The sequence below is a fragment of the Motacilla alba genome, chromosome 5, assembly GCF_015832195.1.
Source record: "Motacilla alba alba isolate MOTALB_02 chromosome 5, Motacilla_alba_V1.0_pri, whole genome shotgun sequence".
Lineage (NCBI taxonomy): Eukaryota > Metazoa > Chordata > Aves > Passeriformes > Motacillidae > Motacilla > Motacilla alba.
This window is the reverse complement of record NC_052020.1, coordinates 44419628-44443343: the sequence shown is the minus strand read 5'-3', so window position 1 is coordinate 44443343 and position 23716 is coordinate 44419628. Positions and strand designations below refer to the sequence as shown.

Here is a 23716-nt window from a genome sequence, read left to right as displayed (position 1 = left end):
TTGTTTCGTTAAGAGCTTGGCAGAATCAAGGATAGCAGTTCTTGTTTTTGTTTGTGCCTTTAGAACCACAGACATGTTTTAGTTGTTTTTTAAAACATAAGTTGTTTTTGTTAGAGGTTTTTCTTGAATGTCATACAGATTTTTCCCCAACTTCCCCACCCCCCCTGATCACAGAAAATGAAGTGTGAGGTTTTCCTGTGCAGTGGTTTTGTTATCTATCAAAAAATTAAGGTTAGTACAAAACAAGACCACCATGTTTCTCAACTAATGCTGACTTTAAGGTACTAACTACCATAGAGAGTTCTTGCTAACCTAGTGAAAGATAATATTTTAGGTGTCTGTCCTTCAAATGCTGAGGTTCAGAAGGTTCATACACAATTGTGTAGTTTACCCATCAGCACTGTAACATCTAAGTAGCTGATCTGCAAATAGGGTATCTTCCATGGACTGTGATATGCTTTGTCTTTATCTGTACTTTTATGTCTGTAAGAAGAACAAAACATTTTTAATTTTTCCTTTTTCCTTTTATCATGTATTTTGGAATTCAGTATGGTAGAAGAAGAAGGTGTCCTTTGAAGTCACTTCGTGCTTGACAGTCTTGTATGTTTTGTTTGGTGTAACAGTTGTCCAAGTTGCAAAAACGTGAATTGAAGCATAGTAGTTTTTTCAGCTTGTGCTGAAAAAGATGCTGCCTTTCCCAATATAAAGTTTTGACAATTTGAAAAACATTTTTTTTTATTTGTCCCTTCTCTCTGTTCTTTGCTCTCCTTTTTTTTTCCAAGCTGTTGAGGTACACATTGGATAAGCATGGTCTGGAGCAGGTGAGGATCATAGCCAGCGATAGACTGTGGGAGCCCATTTCCTTTGTCATGCTGATTGACTCTGAGCTCCACGGAGTGGTCGATGTGATTGGGTAGGGGGTTCTCTCTGTTCTTCTTTCTTGGTGGTTTGTTTATAGTTTGTCTTCATCTTATTTATAACTAACACAGACAAAGCTTTACCTCTCTGTACTCTTACCTGCAAGGAAAGGATTGATACTATAAAATTTTCTTACTAACCCAATCAAATCACGCAGCTCTTGTCCCAGCAACAGCCTCAACCTTTAATTGAATCAGGAGTCTTCTATCATGCTGAAGATTCTTGGTGGGCATGGTTGCACTTTTGATGGATTGAAGATTTTTTGGACAACACTGTTATTCTGAGGGTTTTGGTTACTCTTAACTGGTATGCAAAAAGTGCTTTCGCTTTACAACTTAGTACACAGCCTTGTAATTTCCACTGGTTTGTTACTGAAATTTTGTGATCCAGAAATGAATTTGGGCTGTGATTCTTCTTTGAGTTATAATGGCTTGATTCTTAGTTCCCATTTCGTTTTGATGACAAATTTGTATTTGGAAAACATGGAACCAGCTGATTTGTTATACTAGTTTTGGGCTTTATCATAATAATATTTTACTAGTAGACTAAATTTGAGATTGATGGCTGAATGGAAATGTGTGTACGAAATGTTCATTAACTTTTCTTTTTACACTAGCTCTAAACTTTACTTAATAGGTCCCAAAAACTTGCCTGACCCAATCATGTGCTTCAAATTTGTCAGTTCCTTGCTTCAATTTGAGTCTTTTCTGTTCATCTTTATATATCTGAACCATAGGATGTGTAGAAATGAGAGCTTTTTCTGAAAATGCATATAGAAAGTCAGCGTCATCTACACTTGAAATTAACCTCTCCCCCCATTCTGAACATGAAAAGTATCGTGGCAGTTTTTCATAGGTGGAGTCTTGGATCATGTCTGGATGAAGCTCAACAGTGTTTACAATGTCTAAGTAAGGTGTATTTTCTTAAATCTGTAAGTGTAAGTTTTACATCCTTACTCTGATTCAGTCTTAGCAGGGAAATTAAATATCTCTTGTGTATTTCAGCTTTTATTGGGCAGGGATATTGACACTTAAGAAACACCTTTTCTACAGTATAGAAAGACAAATTATTCCTTCTCTGCTTTGTTTTTGCAATCTATGCACTTTATGCCATTACAAAAACCTTTTGCTTGGTACTAAGGCAATACTTAGGTTTCCAAGCCAAAGGGAAAAAAGACAATCTGTACAGCAGAGCAGAATGTAGCTAAAATCCCCACTATCTGTTACATTACTGTTAGTGAAGCTGCTTATGAAGGACTACAACACTGGGAGGTAGGTCATTGTCCACTAGAGGGAAAATAATGAAAAAACTCCCAACTGTCAGCCTAGAAAATCTGGTGTTTTTTGTGTTCCTGCCACAAATGAATCAATTTGTCAAGTTGCAGGCTAATAGTTAAGGAAATAGTTTCATTTTAGTGTATATATTGAGTGTATTCCATGAATGTACTGAGTGAGGAAAATCATAACCCTGTTTTCTGCAAGTGATTGGAAAGGTTTTATTTCAGTCAGTAAATCTTGCATGGTGGGTCAGTGTTGTGACTGAGTATAATCAAAGTCTCCATTGGAAGAAGGGATCTCTCCTCAAGACCTAAGGAAGGTCTTGAAAAGAAAATTAGCTATAATTATATGTTTCAACTATTATCAGTTTATACCTTGTAACTTCTCTAGTCCAACTAGCATGTTTTTTTGAAACCTGAGTTTATTAAAAAAGATGTACAAAATCTGTCAAGTTCATGTTTAGTTCTAAGACATTCATGCAGCTAAATTCTTGGCATAATTCCTAGTGCTGTATCTTACTGTTGGTTTTACATTATTTATAGATTTGTTTAAGATAGTGTGAGTTAGTATGTATTTTCTCTATTCAGCACATTATGGTAATAACCATCTTCCAGCTCAATTTCAGGACAGAGATTTGCTTTAGCAAGCTGCGAAAATTGCATGGCATCTGTAAATCTAAGTTTATCTAAATGCTATCATGTAGCAGAAGAAATAATCTACTGATTTAAATACAATAAGCTCTGGAATGTTACAGCTCCCCCTTGTTCAATTTTCTTGTATTCCACTTGTGGTAGTCCAAAGAAATTTTGTTTTTCATTTTCAGTTTGAAAGAAGTGAATCATTGCTGCTGTGCTTCCAAAGTTTGATTTTCTCTTTGTACTAAGTGCTCTTTCTTTTCAAAATATTGTGTAGAGCTCACTATCCTGGGACAAAAACAGTGCAAAATGCCATATTAACTGGGAAGAAACTGTGGTCGTCAGAAGATTACAGTACTTTCAATAATGATGTTGGTGCAGGCTGCTGGGCTCGGATCCTGAACCAAAACTATGTGAATGGAAACATGACCTCGTAAGTGTCGGGCACTGTTGCTTGCATTCACAACTTTGGGTGTAAGAATTATTTGAAGTGCTAGTAACACATCCATCTGCTCTGGTGAGAAAACAGGTAAACTGAAAGTCACTCCAACGTGGTCTGAATTCAAATATTGAAAAATAGGAAGTCTGCTATTCTGACCTCTTTCTGAAGTAGAAGTCTGACAGGTTTCAATGTATTCTTATTCCCCAGCACTTGATGGGGTTATGCAGTTTATGCAGTGGGTTTATGCAATTAATTTCAGATGCCTTTGAGAATGATAATTATTAAAAAGAGAATGTTCTTAAGAAGAGCTAACATTGGAGGAAAATAACAATAAAACTAATTTATCATATTTTTCTTAAAGTCTTTATCAGATCGTTTGTCTTCAGTCAAATAGGTAATTACAGATGTAATTATCTAGTTTTTCCATACAACTTCTTTCTCAGAATCCATTCTTAAACATGCATGATAAATTTACTGTTTTCTGCATATTTTCTTTCCACACTGAAAACTCTTGAGAAAAATGTTCTCTTTACAGGGAAATTACATAACTCAGTTTTAGAAAAGAATAGAAAATAAAGTTTTATGTTTCTGGTACAACAACTGGTAATCTGAAAGAAAACGTTTGATTAAAGAAAATGTAGGAGTCAAGATGTGAGCAAAATTGTTCAAAGCTTTTAGATGCTTTGTAATTTCATTTTGTAAAAATAAAGAGAAATCTTGTCTGTTGCTTCAAGTGGAGTGCAGGAAAAATCACTAATACTTGTAAAGGGAAATTTCTTTTGTCACCTGGTTTCTGCAAATCTTCTGTCTTCTCTGAAAGCTGAAACTTTCAAACAGATGCATGAATTCCTGATCATTCTGCTTGCTTCTTAATCCTCATATACTTTAATATCTTAATTTGGGGTCTTTCTTTTCCCATTGTTTTCCAAGCTCTTATATGCCTCATTTCTTTTGCAGCCTAACAGTGAGGCGTGTGTTGTATTTATAAATCATTGTAGAATAGTTTTATGTCCAGATGTCCAACAGTGAAGTTATCTTAGCTTCTATACTGAAAAGAAAATCTTTCTGACAAAAGGCAGCTTATCTTTCTGCTAAGTTTGTTTCCTTTGAAGTTGAGTTTCCTACTTTTATTTCTAAGTTTGAAATCAACAGAACAAGTTTCATGTGAGGAAGTTGAATTTCCAATTCAACAGTTGTTTATTTTATGGTCATGTTTTTGTAGAATTCCAGGATCTCTTCTTGTGTGTATGTATAGTGTGATAAGTCTGTGGCAGTGACTTTAGAATGAGGCCTTTGTATGCACCTGTATGCAAGAGCAAAACAGACTGACAGCTTTTGCCTTTTGCTTAACTGCTCTGTTAAGCTGTATTTCCATACTTAAGGCCCAGCGATCATAAGTTTAAAGTCCTTGCAAAACATTTTCAGTGAAGCCCAAATCAAAGTGCATGAAGTGATTTTCCTTGTCAGGATACAGCAACAACACCTTGAGGATGGCTGGTTAAAGTTGTTTTCTGTTTATTACTTATATGGATAAAGATAATATTTTTTTTTTTGGTGGTACTTAACTGCTTCCCTAAAAAACTCCACCCAAAACAACTACCACCATGCACAGAAATAACCAAGCAATCACAAAAACCTCAACCAAACAACACTCAGCAAAAAGCTGTAGACTTTGCTAACAATTTTTTTCCCTTCAGAACAGGAAAAAACCTCAAACAAATGGAGTCTTTACCCTCAATACATGTTTCTTTAAATGTAAAACTCTTTGTGGTGCTCTAGCCAGAGAATTTACCACCAGTTTTGGAAGAAGTTCTCAACACTGATTTGCTGATTTGCTTTATTTTATTCTCCTGTGGATTTTCTTTTTTCTTTTAGCTAGACAGATACTACCTCCATCCCCCAAATTGTTTTCATTGTATGCTGGAGAAAAAGGAGGAATGGATTCTTGTACTAAGTTAATCTAATACTATCCATATGAATGGAGAAAACACCTGTTTTTCTTCCAGGACAATCGCATGGAACCTGGTGGCTAGTTATTATGAGGAGCTGCCCTTTGGTCGTTGCGGATTAATGACAGCACAGGAGCCGTGGAGTGGCCACTATAAAGTTGAATCTCCTATCTGGATTACAGGTGAAAATCTTGCAGTTATAAGTTGGTGATCTGACACCAAACATCACTTTTGTGAGGCCTTTTTTTATTCAGTGATTTTATGTGGATTATTTTTTGTACCAAATTGAGGTAGATTTGTGGAAATTTTTGTGAATACATTAAGAAAGAAGAAAGTAATCTAGTTTCAACAGAAAGCAGAAAGATATAATAGTAAGGGAAATATTTATACTTGACCTTTAGCTGAGAGTAATAAGCTACTGCCTTTATAGCTGTTACTATTGAAATATTTTGATCTGAAGTGCCCGTAAAGGTTAATGTGCTTTCCTGTTTCCTTTTCCTTTTTTATATTTCATCAATTTTAATTTTAATCAATTCCATCAATCAATTCCATTTGGTACTTCTCAGTTTGCACAAGTGGAACAAAGAACCTCTGTATTCTTTTCCTGCTTGACATTCTTGGCTTGTGTAAATCAGCATTTCCTTGAGCTTGGGAAAGGGAAGCATGTTCACGTAGTGTCTGTGGATGCATGGATTTACTGGCTACTCTGTAGTCCTGTAATATTTTACTGTCTTTGCTGCAGTTCTGTAGAGCAACTATGCAGTGCCATGAAGGAGGAACAAGACAAATGTCCTTATTTTTGTTCTTCTGCTAGTTATCTATATATGTAAAAGCATTAAAGCAAAACTGGCCACAGTTTCCCATGAGTAGAGCAGCTGAGCAGTTGCTCCTGTGTCCATGTTGCTCAGGATTTTCATGATTTGGGTTATATTCTTTGATAGTTTCACTTACTTTCTGAAAACCCTACTTATTTAGTTATTCCTCATGAAGTTGCCCATCTGTGCTTTCCCTGCCATTTATTTGTTGAAAAGAAATGTTTACTTTATTTAAAGAAAACAAAAAGACTTTGGAAAATCTAATCTGTGATGAATATTCAAATTGAATGGACATGATTACTGTTGTTTGTGCTTAATATCTAAATAATTGCTATCATTTTAACTGTTTAGTCTCCGACAGTGTTGATATTTTTCATTTTCCCATAGTATAACTCTTTAATCTTTCCTCTTATATAGGTAAATTTTGGTTTGGAAGTTCTATTACTTTCTTCTCCAAATAAGGTCTCAGTTTTGTCAGCATGTATGAGACAGAAATTTCATTAAGCCGATAAATGTTACAATTTCTATTAAGTCTTAATTATTGTATTCTAATTTTTATCTCAGCACACACCACACAGTTTACTCAGCCAGGCTGGTCATACTTGCAAGTGGATGGACACTTAGAAGGAGGTGGCAGTTTTGTAGCTCTGACAGATGGCCTAGGGAACCTTACCATCATCATTGAAACTATGGTATGTGCATCAGCAAATCCAGTGGACTAGAAAAGTTACAGGAGATGTTTTGTTATGGGGAACATGTCTTGATTTACATAGTTCAGTATCTGTGACTCTTCTTTGATACTTGTGGCTTTATTAGTGAGTTCACTAGAGGCTGTTTTTGCTATCTGAACTTAAAATACCTTGTTGAGACTTCTTGGAGGCCAATATATATGCCATCTTTGTCTTTTTTTATTACACATTAACTTTAATTGGATGACACACTGGGAGGAAGTTATATCATGTGCTTTTTTGAAATCTGCATTCAGAATAAAAGGATTAAACTACTGCAATTGCAGCTTTTAAGATAACTGATAAGTGAAATAAATTATTGCTCTTTTAATTTCAATTCTATGCTGTAGGTCTTTCATGAATGTTGCTGTATGTTGCATTCCAGTAATGTGTGTCTCTTCTGTTACATTTATTTTTCTTCTTCAGAGTCATAATCACTCTAAATGTATCAGGCCTCCATTGCCAAATTTCAATGTCATACCTCAGAGAGCAACTTTCTACCTCAGAGGGTCATTTGTAAGTAGATCTTGAATACATTTGATCAGCCTTGTAAAATGAATTGCCATTCATAATCAAGTACATGCAAGTCAGTATCACAGGTTGCAATGTCATAACTGAAATTGTAGAATTGCTGCCTCTCAGTCTAACTGTCTGGGTATTGAAAAAGAAATTTCGTAGGACAGAAATGCAACTAAATTTTTCTTGAGAATATATTCCAAGGCTGGGTGCTCTTGATATGCTGACATAGTTTGTTGGGCTGGCATACCGATGGCCTTTCTAGTTATCAGTTAATTTCGGGGAATAGCTGTAATAGATTTTATACTGTAGGTTTTGTTGTTGCATCCTGTGAAGAGATATTCTGAGAATCTCCCAGTTGTTGATTTGTTTATTCTCTTTTTTAATTTCACTAAAGTGTATTTCCCTCTGAAATGTGAACAATACTTTCACAGTGTAAACTGGAGGGAATCATTGTCATTTAATTCAGATGATTCCTTCTCAGAATTTGACAGTTACTTATTTGGAATTTGATTTTGATTTTTTTAGCAGCAGTAATTTCCTATAGGAGGAGATAATTTGGATGATACTTTTGACAATAAAATGGTTCACTTAGGAAAAGTAATTGAGTGTCAATTTGGATACACAGCTCCCTTTTAGGGAAGTGTCAGATGGCTCATCCAAATCAAGCTCTAGGTCGCTTGCTTTGTTGTTGATGTTTGTAACTGAAAAGAATTTATAGGGGGTAAGTGTGATTAAAATCTGATAACTAAGATAGTTGATATGCTGTAGTATTGCAGAAGGCTGGAGATATGTAAGCAAAATACTTTGTTGAAAAATTAAAATCAAAGAACTAGCAACCAGACTGAAGGCCTCATAAAAGTGAAACTAGTGGGATATTATTTCAGTCTGGTTACTTCTCAGAAGAGCTTGCATCCAAGGTGTATTTTTGGTGATAGAGAACCTAAAGGTTGTGTCTGTGTTTGCAATGCTTTGTCTTTATAAGCTACATTAGGACCTGTTAGGATAATGCCTTATTGATGTATAATCTATAAAAATGTAAGGCATATGTAATGATTAGCTGAATGAAGTTGTGGCCTCTAATATGTTCAACAGCTTTAAAGTAACAAAAGTTAGACACTCATAGAGGACTGCTGTTTCTCAAGTTGAGTATTCAAGGTTGTTTATTTTGTTGTTGTTGTGTTTTAAATTGTATGGTGTGTTCTCTTGTAGTATATGGTGGAAACCCTTCAAGTGTGGCATTCTAGACTTGATTTTGAATTTGGAAACTCCAGTCTTTTCAAGCAACTTCATCCTTTACAGGTAAGTTGATCAGTTTTAATTATCAGTCCCTCTGCAGTTTCAGGTGTGTCTTCCCTCTTTGATGAAACTCCTCAACTTTCATGCTTAAGCTGCATATTTAGGGTGTGTTTTAAGGTTGTTTGACTGCAGTTTTACTGGCTGTGTACAAGTGTACCCTGGAGGTAATAAGGAGTTTGGGGAAAAGGTGTTTTAAAAATAGCCCAGAGATATTTAAATGCTGAGGCAAGAGGATGGGATTTTTTGCCTTAAATCAGGACTTCAGAGGATCTTCTTTACTTCAGGAGCTTAGGTATTTTGTCATTTAGTTGTTAACTTTTGCAGCTTGACCTTTCTTCAATTCCAGGTATGGAAGGGAAGATTTTCTTTAGATCTAAACGTGGATGAAGTCTACACTTTAACCACACTCAAGACAGGATGGAAATGTGGTTACCCAGAGCCGCCTCCTCCTCGGCCCTTTCCTTCCATTTACAATGATGATTTCAATATACGTAAGCCAGAATTCTCTTATCCAAGAACTTAATTCACACACAGATATAATTTTAATGTAGGAAGGCAGTAAGTTATGTTATTTGAATCATCTACATGAGGTAGCCTGAAGATCAATTTTTTTTTTTGCTTATTTATACCTGTTTCTCCAACAACTTACACCTGTATGAGTGTACACCTTATGCTTGCAATGAGGTGCATTAATTTAATGTCTTATCTGATGTTCATGTGTTTGCAAAACCAGTGTCTGCTTAAAAACTTCCATTTTGGGGACTGCTTTGATATAGCAAGTCAAAAATCTGGAGAAAAGTTTCAGGGGAAATTTCTGAAAACAAATAAATACACTGAAGAAAAATAGTGGTTTAGAGTTGATGTGTATTTTATTTTCTGAACAGGTAATCCACCTTTCAGTGAAGCCCCAAATTTTGCAGATCAGACAGGTGTATTTGAATACTTTGTAAATGCTTCTGACCCAGGAGATCATGTGTTCACACTCCGCCAGGTGGTGGTTCAGCGGCCCATCACTTGGGTTTCTGATGCAGACCAGACCATCAGTGTCATAGGAAATTTTAAGTGGTATGTAAATACTATTTTGTAGTGACCTCTGGGGAAATGCTCTCCTCACCAGTGCGAGTAATGATCAGTTAATTTGTCGCAAGCCTCATTTCTCTTGGACAGAGGACTTTTGCTTTTGCCTTCAGATTCTCTATGGACATGTAGGAATGATAATTCAGGCACTTCTAAAAGTCATTGAGCCCTGCTGAGGGCCAAAGGTCAGCTGTCTAAATGACTCTTAAAGGATGGGGAGTCCACCGCATTTCATGATTGTTTAGCCTAATGCTATACTGTCTTAGAATTTTTTTTGTTTTGTTTATGTCCTTCTGGGCATATTTGTTCAAGCTAATTTTTTACACTAATGGATCTGAGTTGGCATACTGGAAACACCAATGTGTGCCCAGAGTTTTCTGTTTTCTTAAATTGGACCAAGAAAAGGATTAATTTTGAATTACAGTATTTTGAGTCATTTGTTAGGAGTTTGATCAGTCTCATAACTCTCAGATATATGTATTTCATTTATAATTCAATTGTATTTGTTGCAGACTGCTATCTTCTGAGCAGTTCCTAGAATTGTGTGGATTTGATGCCAATCCTGCTTCAACCACTTTTATTTCTGGTTGAAAGTAACGGAGGTTTACTGCTTCATTTTAAGTATGGTTACAACTGTAATTCTTTCTAGTAGCTAAAAAATTGCTAGGAGCTACAATGATGGTAATTCAGAATCAAGCAGTATATTTTAGAATAATGTTTATTTAAAATTAATAAGCATTTGGGAAAGAGCCTGTTAACTAATTATGATTTTAATATTAATAATAAACTTCATGCTAAAAACTTTTTGTCTGCTTCGAAGCCTAGCCTAAATTCTTTTCATGCATTTTTTAAAATAGCAATTTTGTCAGGTTTTTTTTCCACTTTAATTAGATCATTGATCTGGCAAATACTTTTTCAGAACTTGCTTCACACTTGTAATTTCAGGCCTGGAGATGTGATTGAATCACTTTGCTCCAAAGCCTGGTAGAATTCCACCCTCTTGTACTTGGAGGTTGTTCTTCAGTTATCTGATGTTTTCTTTTGCAGCCCTCTGTTAAGAAAAGTCTCATATTCCTCCAATAATCCACTTTCCCTCATTGAGTAAATGATACTCAGTGATTCCTATAACTGCTACATAGGACATATTTTTAAATTACTGTACTTAGATTCCTAAAAACTTCTATTATTTTGTTTTGCTTCAGTTTGTTTCTGAGTCTTCATCTTGCTTTCAAAACCAACCTTGCTTCCTGAATATTCAGTTTATTATTCAAGTTTTATTGGTCTGAAACTTTTTATAATGCTAGTCCTCAATTTCAGGCCCTCAAGTTTGTTTGCTTCATCCTCAGTTTAAGACTCAACTTGTCCCTGGCAAATATTTTCAACAATGAACACCTGCTATTGAAATTCTGAGCCAATCTTGCATTAAATTTCTCTGTAGGATGATACTTTACTTCAGTTGTCGGTGGAAATTTATCATGATTCAATTTCAGGATTGTTTGGATTTTAAACTTGTGCATGTGAAAGCTTTTTGCTCTCTTACCGTGAATTTGTTGGTGTTTTTCTCTGATGGTTTTATTGAACCAGGATATTCTGAAAGTATTACTATGTAATTATTGCTGTTTTGCTTTAAGTGTCTTTATAAGGGCTTAAGGGAAATGTGAGGGTCTCTTTTTTGACAAATAGGAAGGCAAGAAAGTAATCTTTTTTGTGTAATTCAGGAATCTGGAGCATTACATTAGAATGAAAACCCAGGTCATTCTTACTACTCTGTTAGAGGTGAGAAGAAAAGTTGCTAAAATAGATATTCTCCCATTCAGTAATCAGCTGAGCTGCTGTCACAGAGAGTGTTTTTGCATTCTGTAAATAATTATAATTATTACTTCTTAAGTAAGTGACCTTGTGGCTGTATCTGTGCTACAAGTGCTTTCAGACGGGGGATGTAGATCGTTAATAGAGGGAAAAAAATTTTATGGTTAAGAGCCTTGTAGTGCAGCTCTGAGGAGAAGGAAGTTGTGTAAATTTTCTGGGTGCTATTTGATGGTTCTGGTATTATTTTGCTTTATTCTTCTTTACAGCTCTCATTGCATGCATAACACAGTGCTTTACTGTTGAGCTGGAGTATAATCTCAGGAAATCAAATAATTTCTACATACTGTCTAATCAAAAAAATTGATTCCTTCCTTGTTAAAACACTAATCCTCTCTTACAGGGTAAACATGACAGTCACTTGTGACATCTACATAGAAAAACCTGGTGATGGAGGCGTGTTTATTGCAGGAAGAGTTGACAATGGTGGGATATATGTGCGACATTCCAAAGGAGTTTTCTTCTGGGTTTTTGCAGATGGCACCTACAGAGTCACTGGTGACCTAGGTAAGCAGTTCTTTGCAAAAGGGGATGCTGGCATATGGACATGTCATTTTGGTAACTGATAAAAATAGGTAATATTCAGATTTTATAGTTCATTTGTCATTACTATGAATTTAACCTATTGGTTCTAATGATGGCCACTTTTCATATGTGGAGAAAGCATCTGAAGGCTACTGGCTGGCCCATTGCTCAGGCTCAGCTTTCTGGAGTTTGTTTTTTGACTGACAAAGTCTGTTTTGCACTAGCAAATATGAACTATTTTGCTTTTTATAAATACTCTGATACAAAATTAATTACAGAAAGATTTGATCTGTATTCTTATCTATGCACGAGAAAAAATCACAATTGACATGAAATGGCTTTTCTTAGAGAGCAGTTCAAGTCATTGTACTTACATCTGGCTTAAGTGATATCATATGTGGCCTCCAGTTTCCTCAAGTTATGCATCCTCCTGTTAGTGTAGCTCAGGGGAGTGAGCACGTTCTGCTTGTCATGTTAACATTCATGTGTGTTCATCTGTAGAGCACTTGACAGGCTCTGGCCTATTTAGTTGTTTAAATGCATTTCCTATCACTTCAGGAGTATGAATTAAAATTTTTAATGGTTTCTGATGAGTCAAATGTAGCTTCTAGATCTACTGTATATCTGATAAGATATGTTTTTTGTGTGTGTGTCTGTGTTCCTTTCCATTTCTACCATAGACGGGTAGCATAGCAAAGGTTTTACATAGCTTCTCTTAACATATCAGTGCTCCCTAGGGAAATGTTGCAATGTATAATTCCATAAAAACTTAAGTCTTAGCTGTATGGAAATACATACTTGTGCTTAGGACTGACTCAATTTTTTATTTGTAATAAGACCTAACAACATTACCTGATTGGTTTCTCACGCTGTCAGGACTAATTTTTCCTAGAAGAAATGAGTGGATTTTGATCAACCACCCCATTATTTCAAGCTGAGACTCTTGTTACACAATATGATAATTTTTTCTGTACAGCTATTTTTAGTCATCTGTATATTTTTCTAGAAGGGAGCCTGAATGTTAAATTATCTTGCAGTAAAAACTGTCTACTGAATAAATGAAGACTTGTAGCCCTTAATTTTTTTCAGTTCTTTGTGTTCCCTCCAGGTGTCATTCACACCCCATTTTTGCTTAGCTTAAATTTTGGGTAGAACTAAGCAACATGATGGTGTGGCAACTGAAACCCTGTGATTTTAAAATAGTTACAAATAATAAATAAACAAGAAGATCTATAGAACGAGCAGAGCAATAGCTACCGTCACACTTCGTGAACCTGCACTCTCCATAGAGTGAATCCTTACCTCATGCCAAATTGCCAAGAGCAGGGAGGATTTCAGTGAGAAAGCACTTCTGGCAAAACAGGAGAATGTACTGATAACGCAGAGTCCAGGTTTGCATATTAAGCCTTCCGTGCTGCAACTGAAATTGGTAAAATGTCCATCCTGAACACTTCTGAAAAATAGATATTATCCTTTCGCTGGCTTGGTATTTATCGGTTTCAGCAAAGAGCTGAAGTAACACTTTGCTAACTTAAGCATGTTTTACAGCTGGAAAAGAAATATTAATGAAAGGACTTGCTGGTGTCCGGGATAATGCATGGCACACACTTACTCTCAACATTCAGGTAAGGACACAGGCAAAAAGCTAGAAAACCAGTTATGAAACTTCCAGTCGTAAATAGTTTAGACAAAGCTGTGCTGTACTATTGATGGTGTACTTGCATTAGTTTACCCTATCAAAACCAGAAACAATGGCTGTTACATTGAACCAATATTAAAATGCCATACCAAGTTCTGCTGCCTGTACTTTAAAGAGATCTTGAGAATCTGTAGAAGGTATGGGAAATAACTGGAAAGCTGAATCGAAAGCTGGAGGTAGAAGGGTCAGAGAGGCAAGTCTCTTATTTAATCTGATGGAAAGATGATGGCCTGGTTACCTGTTCTTAAGACAGTCAGTAAAATACTAAGCTAGCCTCTGTTACAAATCTCCCACCAGTTCCCTTTGCAGGCCTAGGCCTTGTATGTGGAGCTAATAAAGGACTGGGAAAATCAGATAAGCTGAGTTCCTTCTCTATTGTGTTGGAAGAGCACAGGCATTGTGTTACTGTATGAATGGGCTGCAGTTAATGAGAAGCCTGTCTGCAATTTTTTCCTTCCCTCCCACTTCACCCTTTTTAACCATAGTGACCTGGGGAGGAAAGCAGCCCCAAACTGTACTTTAAATATCCCTGTGTGCTTTGATGGGTTTGTCATTGGTGCAAATACATAAAAGGCATTAAGTTCATCTTCTGAGTGCCTAATCCCTTTGTCTAATGTAACCTTTGCAACTCCAGCTGGCTTGAAATGTGGGGAATCCTGGCTGGGGATTTTTACTACTGAATGTAACTCTTAAAATTATGCACCGAGTCCATCATGCTAGAATGCCACTGTATTAGAACCTGTTTTTTGTCTCTTGTACTGTCACATTTGGAGATAAAGGGACACTTGCATCTAAGGCATTCACTGAAATGGATGTAGTTTAGTTTTGGCTTTGTTACACTTACATTTATGACAGTACTTGCCATCTGTAAAATGGACCAAGACATTTGGTTACTGAAGATGAACTTTAATCTCTTAAAACTCAAAACAATGTGGGTAATTTTAAAATTACAATGCTTCAAACTTCCATCTGCATTGTTAAAGTGTTTTGTACCTCCTATGTCTTTGATGTAATGATCGAAGTACAGAGCCATCTTTAAATAATTCTCACACCGACTCCATAAAAGACATTCTTTGCTTTTACCCGTGTCTGTAATTGTCTTTCAGATTAAGAAATAAAAGTAAACTGAAGTACTTTTTTCTACTGTTACTACTGTTAAGTGGAACACACAAAAGATAAATTGTAATTTTCTTGAAACTGCTTTTAATTTAGACGTCTTGAAGGGGCTTGAGTGAAACTGGAAAGTTCTGCTGTCTCCTCTTTATTTTGGCTTAATTACTAAGTTACATCTTTCTTTACTTTTGACTTCTGCCTCATCCTGCAGAAGCAGTGCCAAGTGTATCATATCACCTTAAGAAAGTTGGGCTGTTTTGAAAGAGTCTGATACAAGGAAGAGGAAAACCAGTTTACCCTTCAGGTTCTACACTGAGTTAGCAAAGCTGTGAGTAGGAGAAGAGGAGCCTTTAATGTATTCACTGTAAAGGCATTAGATCTATTCCACAGAGCTGATAGACACCAGAGGATTCTATGCAATATTTAGATGCATCTCTGCATGAAAAAATGTGTGAAATGTAGTTGAAAGCTGACTTGACATTGTTCTGCTTTGTCTTGTCTCCCAAGTGAGCAGGCTCAGCGTCTACACAGACCCTGGATTTTACAAAGCTAACATTTTCCTTTTTTTTTCAGGGCAACTCAGCCTCAGGACTGTTAAATGGTTATCCGCTCTGGGAGAATGTCACCGTTTCCAACCCAGGGAATGGCTGGGCTGCCCTCGGAACTCGCTCGTTTGAGTTTGCACAGTTTGACAACTTTCACGTTGAAGCTTGCTGAGGTGGCTTTGGCATTTGGAGAACCTGGTTCTCATGTTACTTTGAATAAGAGCCAAGTCAAACTGGAGGAGAGCTGAGGGCTAAAACTGTGATTGATCTCTTGGCAAAGAGTCTGTATTCAGTCTGTGGTATTTGTTAAAGGTTTACTTGAGTAGATATCAACATGATTGTAGCTTTATCCCCTATTGCTGTGGGATTTTTGCCCTTCAGTTTTTGGGGGTAAATTTTAGTTCGAGGTAATGATGAAAACAAATTCTTGGATTTAAATATGTTTTAGTAACAACGTCTTAACTTACCAGCTCACTTCTAAGATAACTTTAGAAGTTAACAGAAGACAGATTCATCCTAAGCTGCATTTTTTAACACTTCCTCTATTACGTCCATTGCTTTCACTGTGAAAGAAATAATTAAATGCCAGTAAGCCTTATGAGCCAGTGGGCCCCATACTTTTGTAGGTCTATCATTCTCAAATTTCATTAGGATAAAGTACCTAGATTTCCTATAGAAAAAAAAAAAGATGTTTTGTCTGTTTTTTTGCTACAGTCTGTGACTAGACATTGCAGTTCTCCAAATGCATTTGATTACATCTTTCAACTTTCATTGCCAGCCCTAAAATATATCCTATTTTCAGTGGAATGGAAATATGCCTTATGACTGATCAGGGAGTGCAGCATGTGGGCTTATTTCTAATCTACCTCCTCTTGCCACTGAAAGGGTTGAAATGGATGAAAAGATACCATAACTTACAGTTTGTTGATGATAATATTGTGGGGTTTTCTGCATAATACAAAGAGTAAAAACATTGCATCATGGGTATTTCCATGTCAGGTCACATGTGGAAACTGGCCTTTTGTTCCTAGAAACTTGGGCAAACATCTCTCTCTTTTGATGGATTTTGAACTTTGAATAGAAAACAATTAAAGCCTAACAATGATATTTAGTTTCTTTATTACTGTGGCACAGAGGAGATATGGATAGTACCACTTCCTGGTATAAAATAAATTAAAAAAAAATAAGAAAGAGGTCTTTGCCTTTAAGAGTTTGCAATCTGATCACAGGGTAAGTAATACTTAGTGGACACAGAAGGAATTTTTTAATGTGCCAAGCAGGGGTAATAACACAAGAGTATCTGTTTCTAAATTTTTCCTAGCTATCATGGAGTGAAGTTCAGAGGATAATTCAGATCTTTGGGAATGGAGGGATTCTCTTTAGCTGTTGTTTCATTTTATTTTTTCCCCAAGTTGCTGTGTTATTAAAAAAGCAATTAATTGAGAACATGAGGTACTGAATGGGTTTTTCCTCACACGCATTTGCAGTTCAATTGGGTCCAGAATTTTTCTTGTTTGTTGTTGGCCAGTTTGAAGGAAGATGATGTCCATTCCCTTAATGAAATGTACTTCCTGTGTCCATCTACTTTTTGCATTCACATCCTGTTTAATTGACAAGCAAGTTGTTCCACATACTTGATAGGGCTCTAATCGCTGTATGAGGCCATTTGTTGCAGGCAACATCTGGAGAAAAAGATTTCCAGTGTACTTAGATTTATAGAGATTGTTCTTCTGATCCCCTTTATTTTGAAGGCCAATTCCAATAATTGTTAACTTCAGTCTTTGAAGTTGTCATCTAATATAAAATTAATGTTACACAGATCATTCCTGGAAAATTTTTATGAAGTTGATCTTCCATTTTCATTTATGGAGAAGAATTCTTAAAATTCCGTCTCTAGTTAGTAAAATGTGTCTTTTAGCTGTTATATTGATACTACTTATTCATACTTGGAAATTTCATATATGCCAGTAACCTTGAAAAATGGTTTAAACCACTAAACCTTAAAACTCTAGTAGAAGACTTCCAAATGTTAAGTAAGTGTTTATTTAAGTGGGTGAAAAATGAAAGGCAATTTTCCATGTAATTTTCAAGTATGGATGCAGATCTGCTCATTACTTGCTTGATTTCCTTAGGAATGTCACTGGTCACTCCACATGTGAAAGAATGTAATTTTAGGTCCTCATATTCAAGTAATATGAGGGTAATAATCTCAGAATAAATTTATTTTAGCTGTGATGGATTTCTGTAGTTGGATGCTTCTTGGAGACTTCCTGGTAGCTTCTGTGGCTGCAAGCAGAGAGATCAGCAATGATGCAGTTATTCCAAAGGAGCTGTCCATTTTTTTAACTTTCTAATGCACTAGTGCAATAAACTGTACTGTTATATTGTGTACTAAACACTACGTATTTTATCACTGGAAATGTTGATTTTTTTCTCCCTAATCTTAATTTACAATTTTGGAGGATTAAAGTGTTATGAACAGAGTAAGTGATTTAATGATGACATAATGTTATTCATCTTTATATGTCTGTAATTCTTCACCCTTCAGTAGACTGTAATATGTTTGGCAATAACAAGCTGTCAGGTTTTTTGCTGAGGGGTGGATTTATGTTGTTGATTATAAATGCTAATCATTCGAAATGGACAAATAAAACACTTAAAAACGCTTTATTTGTGCAGAATGCTTCTGTAAAATGAGTCTTGTTTTTCTCAGCAAGAAAGCTGACAATTTTTCCATTGTGGTTTCTGATAAATATGCTTGACATTAACTTAATTGGATTGGAAGATTGGAAGAGTATAGCCAACCAGTCCTTATTAAAAATATTTCAAAATCCATGCACATTAGGACTTGTGCTATTGATAAAAAGATTTTCTTATAGCATTCAATATACATTTTGCTTCTTTCTGTTTTTTTTTTTTTTTGTTTTGTTTTTGTTTTTTTGTTTTGTTTTGTTTTGTTTTGTTTTGTTTTTTTAATTTAGTGAAGGGAATTAAATTATATTTGAGGACCAGTGATGCAAAACTGCTGAGTTCTAAGGTCATGTGAGATTTAGCTGAAAGTCAGTTTATACATTTGGAAACAGACAGTGTTGTAAGCATGTGTTTCTATGATTTAAAAGCTTCTTTATTTGGAATATCCTTTTGAATCTATCTTCAAACACAATATTTTTATTTTTTTAAGCTAAACTTTAGAGTTTGATTTTACAAGGAAGGGAGAAATTCCATAGAGCTAGTTATGTTTCCCAGTCCAATGTGCCAGTAGATATGACTTACCCTGGAGTTATTGCCTTCCAGTAACCAGCTACACAAACACTGTATTAAAATAAATTCTGTCCCTTCTCTGCCACCCCACCTTTGAAGTTAGACTTGAGCAGTTCTTGGGATTTTTAAACTCATGCAAAACACTAGGACTCCTTTGCTTTAAAATTACAGGAGACTCTTACTTTAGGCTCCTTTTGCAGCTGCCTCCTTGTATCTCTGTATCAAAACTAAATTTCTACTTCCAGATTTGATTTGGAGTGGTAGTCGTTTGCTTTTGCCTTATAGAATCAGTTTTACTGTATTGTAGCTGCAGGTTGTTTGTTTTGACTTAATAAATTTTCATTGGTTTACCTGAAGTTTCGATCCAAAGTCCATTTTCTAGAGGGGAGTGGGTATTATGAAATTGCCCATCATAATTATAGGTGTCTTATTTTAGCAGTATGACCAAAGAAGGACAGTGCTTGGAGACTTTATCTATCCTCTCTTTGATGTTTTGGTCTTTTTGTTTGTTTGTTTGGGTTTTGTTTGTTTGGTTTTTGTTTGCGCTTTGATTTTGTTTGGTTTTGTTTGTTTTTAAGCCCTTTGTAAGTACTACATTCATAGAAGTCTAGCACATGCTGGGAGTGGCAGACGGGCAGGTTGTAAAAACTCTCTAGTTTTGAAGGCTTCCTAGGCTGGTAGTGGAATCATCAGGTAGCTTTTTTAGAATTCTGAGAGTAGTGTGCATTGAAAAGTCAGCATGAGCAAATTCCTCTTGCTGTGCTCCTTCCATTTATACCCGAGTGTCGCTGAAACAATAAGGGTTGTGTTTCTGGAACTAGGGTTCTAAAAAAAGCCCAAAAGGCCCACTAGTAATTGAGGAGAGGAAAATGTGTGCTGCAGCAGTGTTGCCAGGCTTTTGCTGTGTGCCAAGATACTTCTCTGCGGTTTTCATAGTGGCTAAGACAAACAACTGTGAAACTCTGGTTTTCCCCTCAAGGAATTATGTTTGGATAAGGTTAGAAACAGACACTCAACCCAACACCCGTTTTGTCAGGGGTTCCTGGTAACTTTGCAAAGAGTGCATTAAACCTGACTCTTACTTTTGTATACTCCAGGCTAAACCTACATGTCTCTGGAAAGCAGAGATGAAAGTATCCTAAAAGTATTTGTTGGAGTGTTGACTTCTAAATTTTTAAAAAATGTCTTTTCTGTTGGTATCAAGTGTACCTGACTGACTTTGACTTCTCTTAGTGCAGGAAAACAGTAATCTTTGGTTTTACTGTGCTCACAGAGGCATTGCAAAGATAGTACTGTCGTAGGAGGTGTCTCAGTACAGAATTAACTTGAGACTATGTAAGAGGAAACTGAACCTAGTGAGTAATATTATTCTAATGTTATGCAGCCATGGTCTGGGAATCCTTCATGGTTTAAAATGGAGGAGGTAACAACAACATGACTATTAAAAAAACCAAAACAGCATCACCAACAAAAAACCTCAAACTGCACACTTGTTCCCAAATAGTACAGGGAAAAGCAAAGAACAATCTGCATTTAACTTGGCTTCCTTTGTTCAGTTACTGCTGGAAACTACAGCCATCTTCCTTACTGTTTTCCATGAAAAATGATTCAGTTAAAATGCCTATAGAGAATACAAGACTTCATTGTTGCTGAAAAGCAAATGTTGTTTAGCTAATTATAGGCACTGCTGTTTCCCAAAAACAGTAGAATCAGAAAAGATTAGAAAACATGAGCACAGGTTATGCAGCTGAAAGGCATGTCTGTGAGGTGTGACTCAGTCCCTGTTCTGGTTGCAGAAGATTCCTTCCCTGTGAGCATAGCAGCAGAGCTTTACAGAAAATAGAAGGCAAGTATTTTTCTGTTACTGCCACCCCCCTTCCAAGTTTTTGGGAAGTTTTGTGTACATTGGCCAGTCTGAGATCACACAGGAGTGACTCTGTAGCCTCTTAACTTGATTATATAGTGTTAACAGAGTAATTTGAAAGAGCAGCTGGCAATGGCTAGCAGCAAATCCTGTTAAGGATGTCCATATTCCCTTCTGATGTGATTGCACTTGTAGTGGCAACAGTAAATGGTAGTGTTCACTGGCCAGAGATCAGGCAGGTTTTGTGCTGAACAGAGGTGCACACAAATGGCTCAGTGCAAAGATCTGTAAAGCTTCACTGGGATCCACAATGTCTCTGGCAGAAGCTGCCTATTTCCTGTTCAGTCTAAGATTTCTGTTTAATGGTTCAGCCTAATTTTTTTCTTGCAACCCAGCTGATACTTTGTCCTAAATAAATTGTTTTGCCAGCATTATATAAAACATGCTCAGTGCAGCAGGGCAAGCCTGTACCTGAAGGAGAAGGCTGAGAATACCCTGTTGATCATTCAGCCCATCTCCTTGCTAGACAGACTGTACATTTTTAGGACCTGCCTCAGTAGACTGCTGAAACAAAAGGGTGACAGAGCTTCCACTTCTCTTTTGTAGGTGGCTATTCTATGGATTTTGAGACAAACAGCATCACTGCTTTTGTTTATGGTCTGTGTAAGGGATGCAGGGAGATACTCAACATTTCTTTCCAGTTCATGATAAGAGCAGCATTGATACTGCAGAATGTATCTTGTGTTTATTGAGTATTTACTTGCAGGATGGATTGAGTCCTTCATGAAACGCCTGTTATTCCACCTTGAGAGATGAAACACTTTGATTAGATGAATGCTTTCATACAGATATATCAACTGTGAACACCCAGTTCCCAAGGCAATGGGAGTTTCTCTTATAGTGTTACTTCACATGGGAGACTCATTTCAAATACCATAGTGTGATATAATTTTTTTTTCTAAATATTAGTTCCAGTAAATCTCCACAACAAAAATTACAGCCTTCCTATATGTAAATACTCAGTACATACCTTGGTTTCATTTTCTTTTCCTGATTGTACTTTTAAAATGGTGAATGCTTAGGGATATCTGTCATGCTTCTCAAACAAATACTTAGCCATGTGAAAATGCAGCAATCTTCATCTTTTGAACAATTGAATCTTTTTACCTCTGTATTGCAGCTAATTATATTTTTCTTGTGCTGAATCTGAATATTGTCACATCACTTGATTTTTATAATAAATAAAATTAATCTAAACCAGGCTCTACAAGGAGGCAGCAGAAGGGCCATGTAGGCATCTAAAATTTCTTGTGGTGTTTTAGTCCCCAAGGCGCAAGTCACCTTATATGTATTTTTCCTTTCTCCCACACATTCTCCAGTACCATATAGGGTGGCTACCTGGGTAACATCCTGTAGGTGGGTGTTTTTCTTGTGTGTGACATGGTGACTTGGGAATGATAGATGCCAATCTTCTGTACCTTCTCTGTGGAACTCAACCTCCTGGAAGTCAGGCAGGATTTTTGATCACTTTTATTATACAATCACTGGAATATAATAGTCTGGAGGATTTTCTTTCTTTTCCTTTGAACCATGTTTCTTTGTTGTTTTAAATTTTTTTTTTCTTCAAGAAGCCTGATGCAGAAAGGGTACTTGGTTGCTTTTATTACATCAAAACCTGATTACAGTAATTCTGTGTTCAGCAACCTCCCTGATGAGCCTATACTGCATCCTCAGATGCCTTTGAAGACTTCTGCCAGGGTTAGTTATCTGTACTAAGTCATTTCAGAAGGCAGTTTCTCTGAAAAAGTAGCTAGTTTCTTCTACAGTAACAGGCTAATTCTAAGTGTGATGGTGTTTTCTGCCCTTTGATCTTTTAGCTTTGCATTTTGTAACTGAAATGTCTTTTTCTCCCCATTTCTACCACTTCAAAAGATGGTGGGCCACATCCCGCTTTAATCTGCAAGGACCTCAACACCATGCAAATATTACCAGTGTCCTCTGCTGCAAATGAGAGAAATATGTGTTGCATGCTGCATTTTTCTGACGCTCTAGAGAGTCTCTCTTTAGGTTTCTCTCTATTGGGACAGTGTTCTGAAATCATAATATAATGAATTTGCATATGAACCGATACTGAGTTTTCAAAATGTACTCTTCTGGTTTTAAGTGATTATGGAGCACTGTGTATAGTGCTCCTGGTATCTGGATTTTTTTATAACTTTTAAATTCACTACAGTTACCAGAGCTTTAAATGAATGGTGGATGGAGGTCCAGAGTACATCCTAACGTTATTCCTGGGATCATTTCACATGCCTCAGTTTCCTCTTGAGGAAGCACACAGGAATACCATGGCACTGAGCACTCTTGCTTAGTAGACCTAAGTAGAAACAGGGCTGCTGCTTTAATTTCCTTCCTATAAAGACTTTTTGCATTAGTGGGGACAACATTGATTAACAGCTCAGTGTCACTTCCTGTTGAAATTGTGCAGAAATGACTGCCCTGAGAGCAAGCCACTGCGGGTGTGCCTCTGCTCTGTGTTAGAGGTGGTAGGGGACTGGAAGGGATGACTTTATTTTCATTTGAATCTGCTGCTGAACATGCTGCTTTTTTGTTCTTTATGTCTGCATAGAACAGGGATAATGCTCTACCTCCAAAGACAGTCACACTCTAAGGATAGAGTGGGGGTCTCCACAAAGTTTTGGAAAGGACTCCATTGATTCTGTGTACATTGGAATCCTGTGGGTTCACAGTCCAACAGACTCACAGTAGAGAAAAAACAGACAAGAGTGGTGGAGTCAGTGAGCTGAAACATAACATCACTAACAGCTGCCCACTACCTGCAAGGAGATCTGGAAAAGGTAAGGGAACATGCTGTGCTTCAGAGTTTCCTTCCTAGTGGGGCCAGTAGAATAGATATGAGTAGGATAGGTTGGAAATGGCTTTATTTGATACAGAAACACATAGTGTAATGATGTAAAGCCTACATAGTGTCTTCTCAGTGTTAGATCAGTCCCTGTGTATTTAACATGACTTAAAAAGGTAGGAGGAGTGTTATTGCATCTGTAAAAACCTGAGTTCATAATATGCTCTCATGTCCAGGCTCTCTCCTTTTTTCTACTGAAAAAAAATGATGTAAGTTGTACCCAGCAAAAGAGCAGAATGGTACAAGAGAAAAACAACGCCAAGTCCA

At 36.5% G+C, this 23716-nt stretch overlaps 1 protein-coding gene across 1 annotated transcript in view; it reads left to right on the top strand.

The window, feature by feature from the left end:
• GALC (galactosylceramidase) overlaps positions 1–18072 on the top strand; it is a 31829-nt gene extending 13757 nt beyond the window's left edge. Inside the window, 11 exon segments of the mRNA XM_038138844.1 lie at positions 783–913; positions 3108–3263; positions 5279–5403; positions 6601–6728; positions 7191–7280; positions 8493–8582; positions 8926–9070; positions 9464–9644; positions 11866–12029; positions 13596–13672; positions 15433–18072. Coding sequence (XP_037994772.1) covers positions 783–913; positions 3108–3263; positions 5279–5403; positions 6601–6728; positions 7191–7280; positions 8493–8582; positions 8926–9070; positions 9464–9644; positions 11866–12029; positions 13596–13672; positions 15433–15576 — 1431 coding nt within the window. The 3' untranslated portion in view covers positions 15577–18072.
• The last annotated feature ends 5644 nt before the right edge of the window (positions 18073–23716 follow it).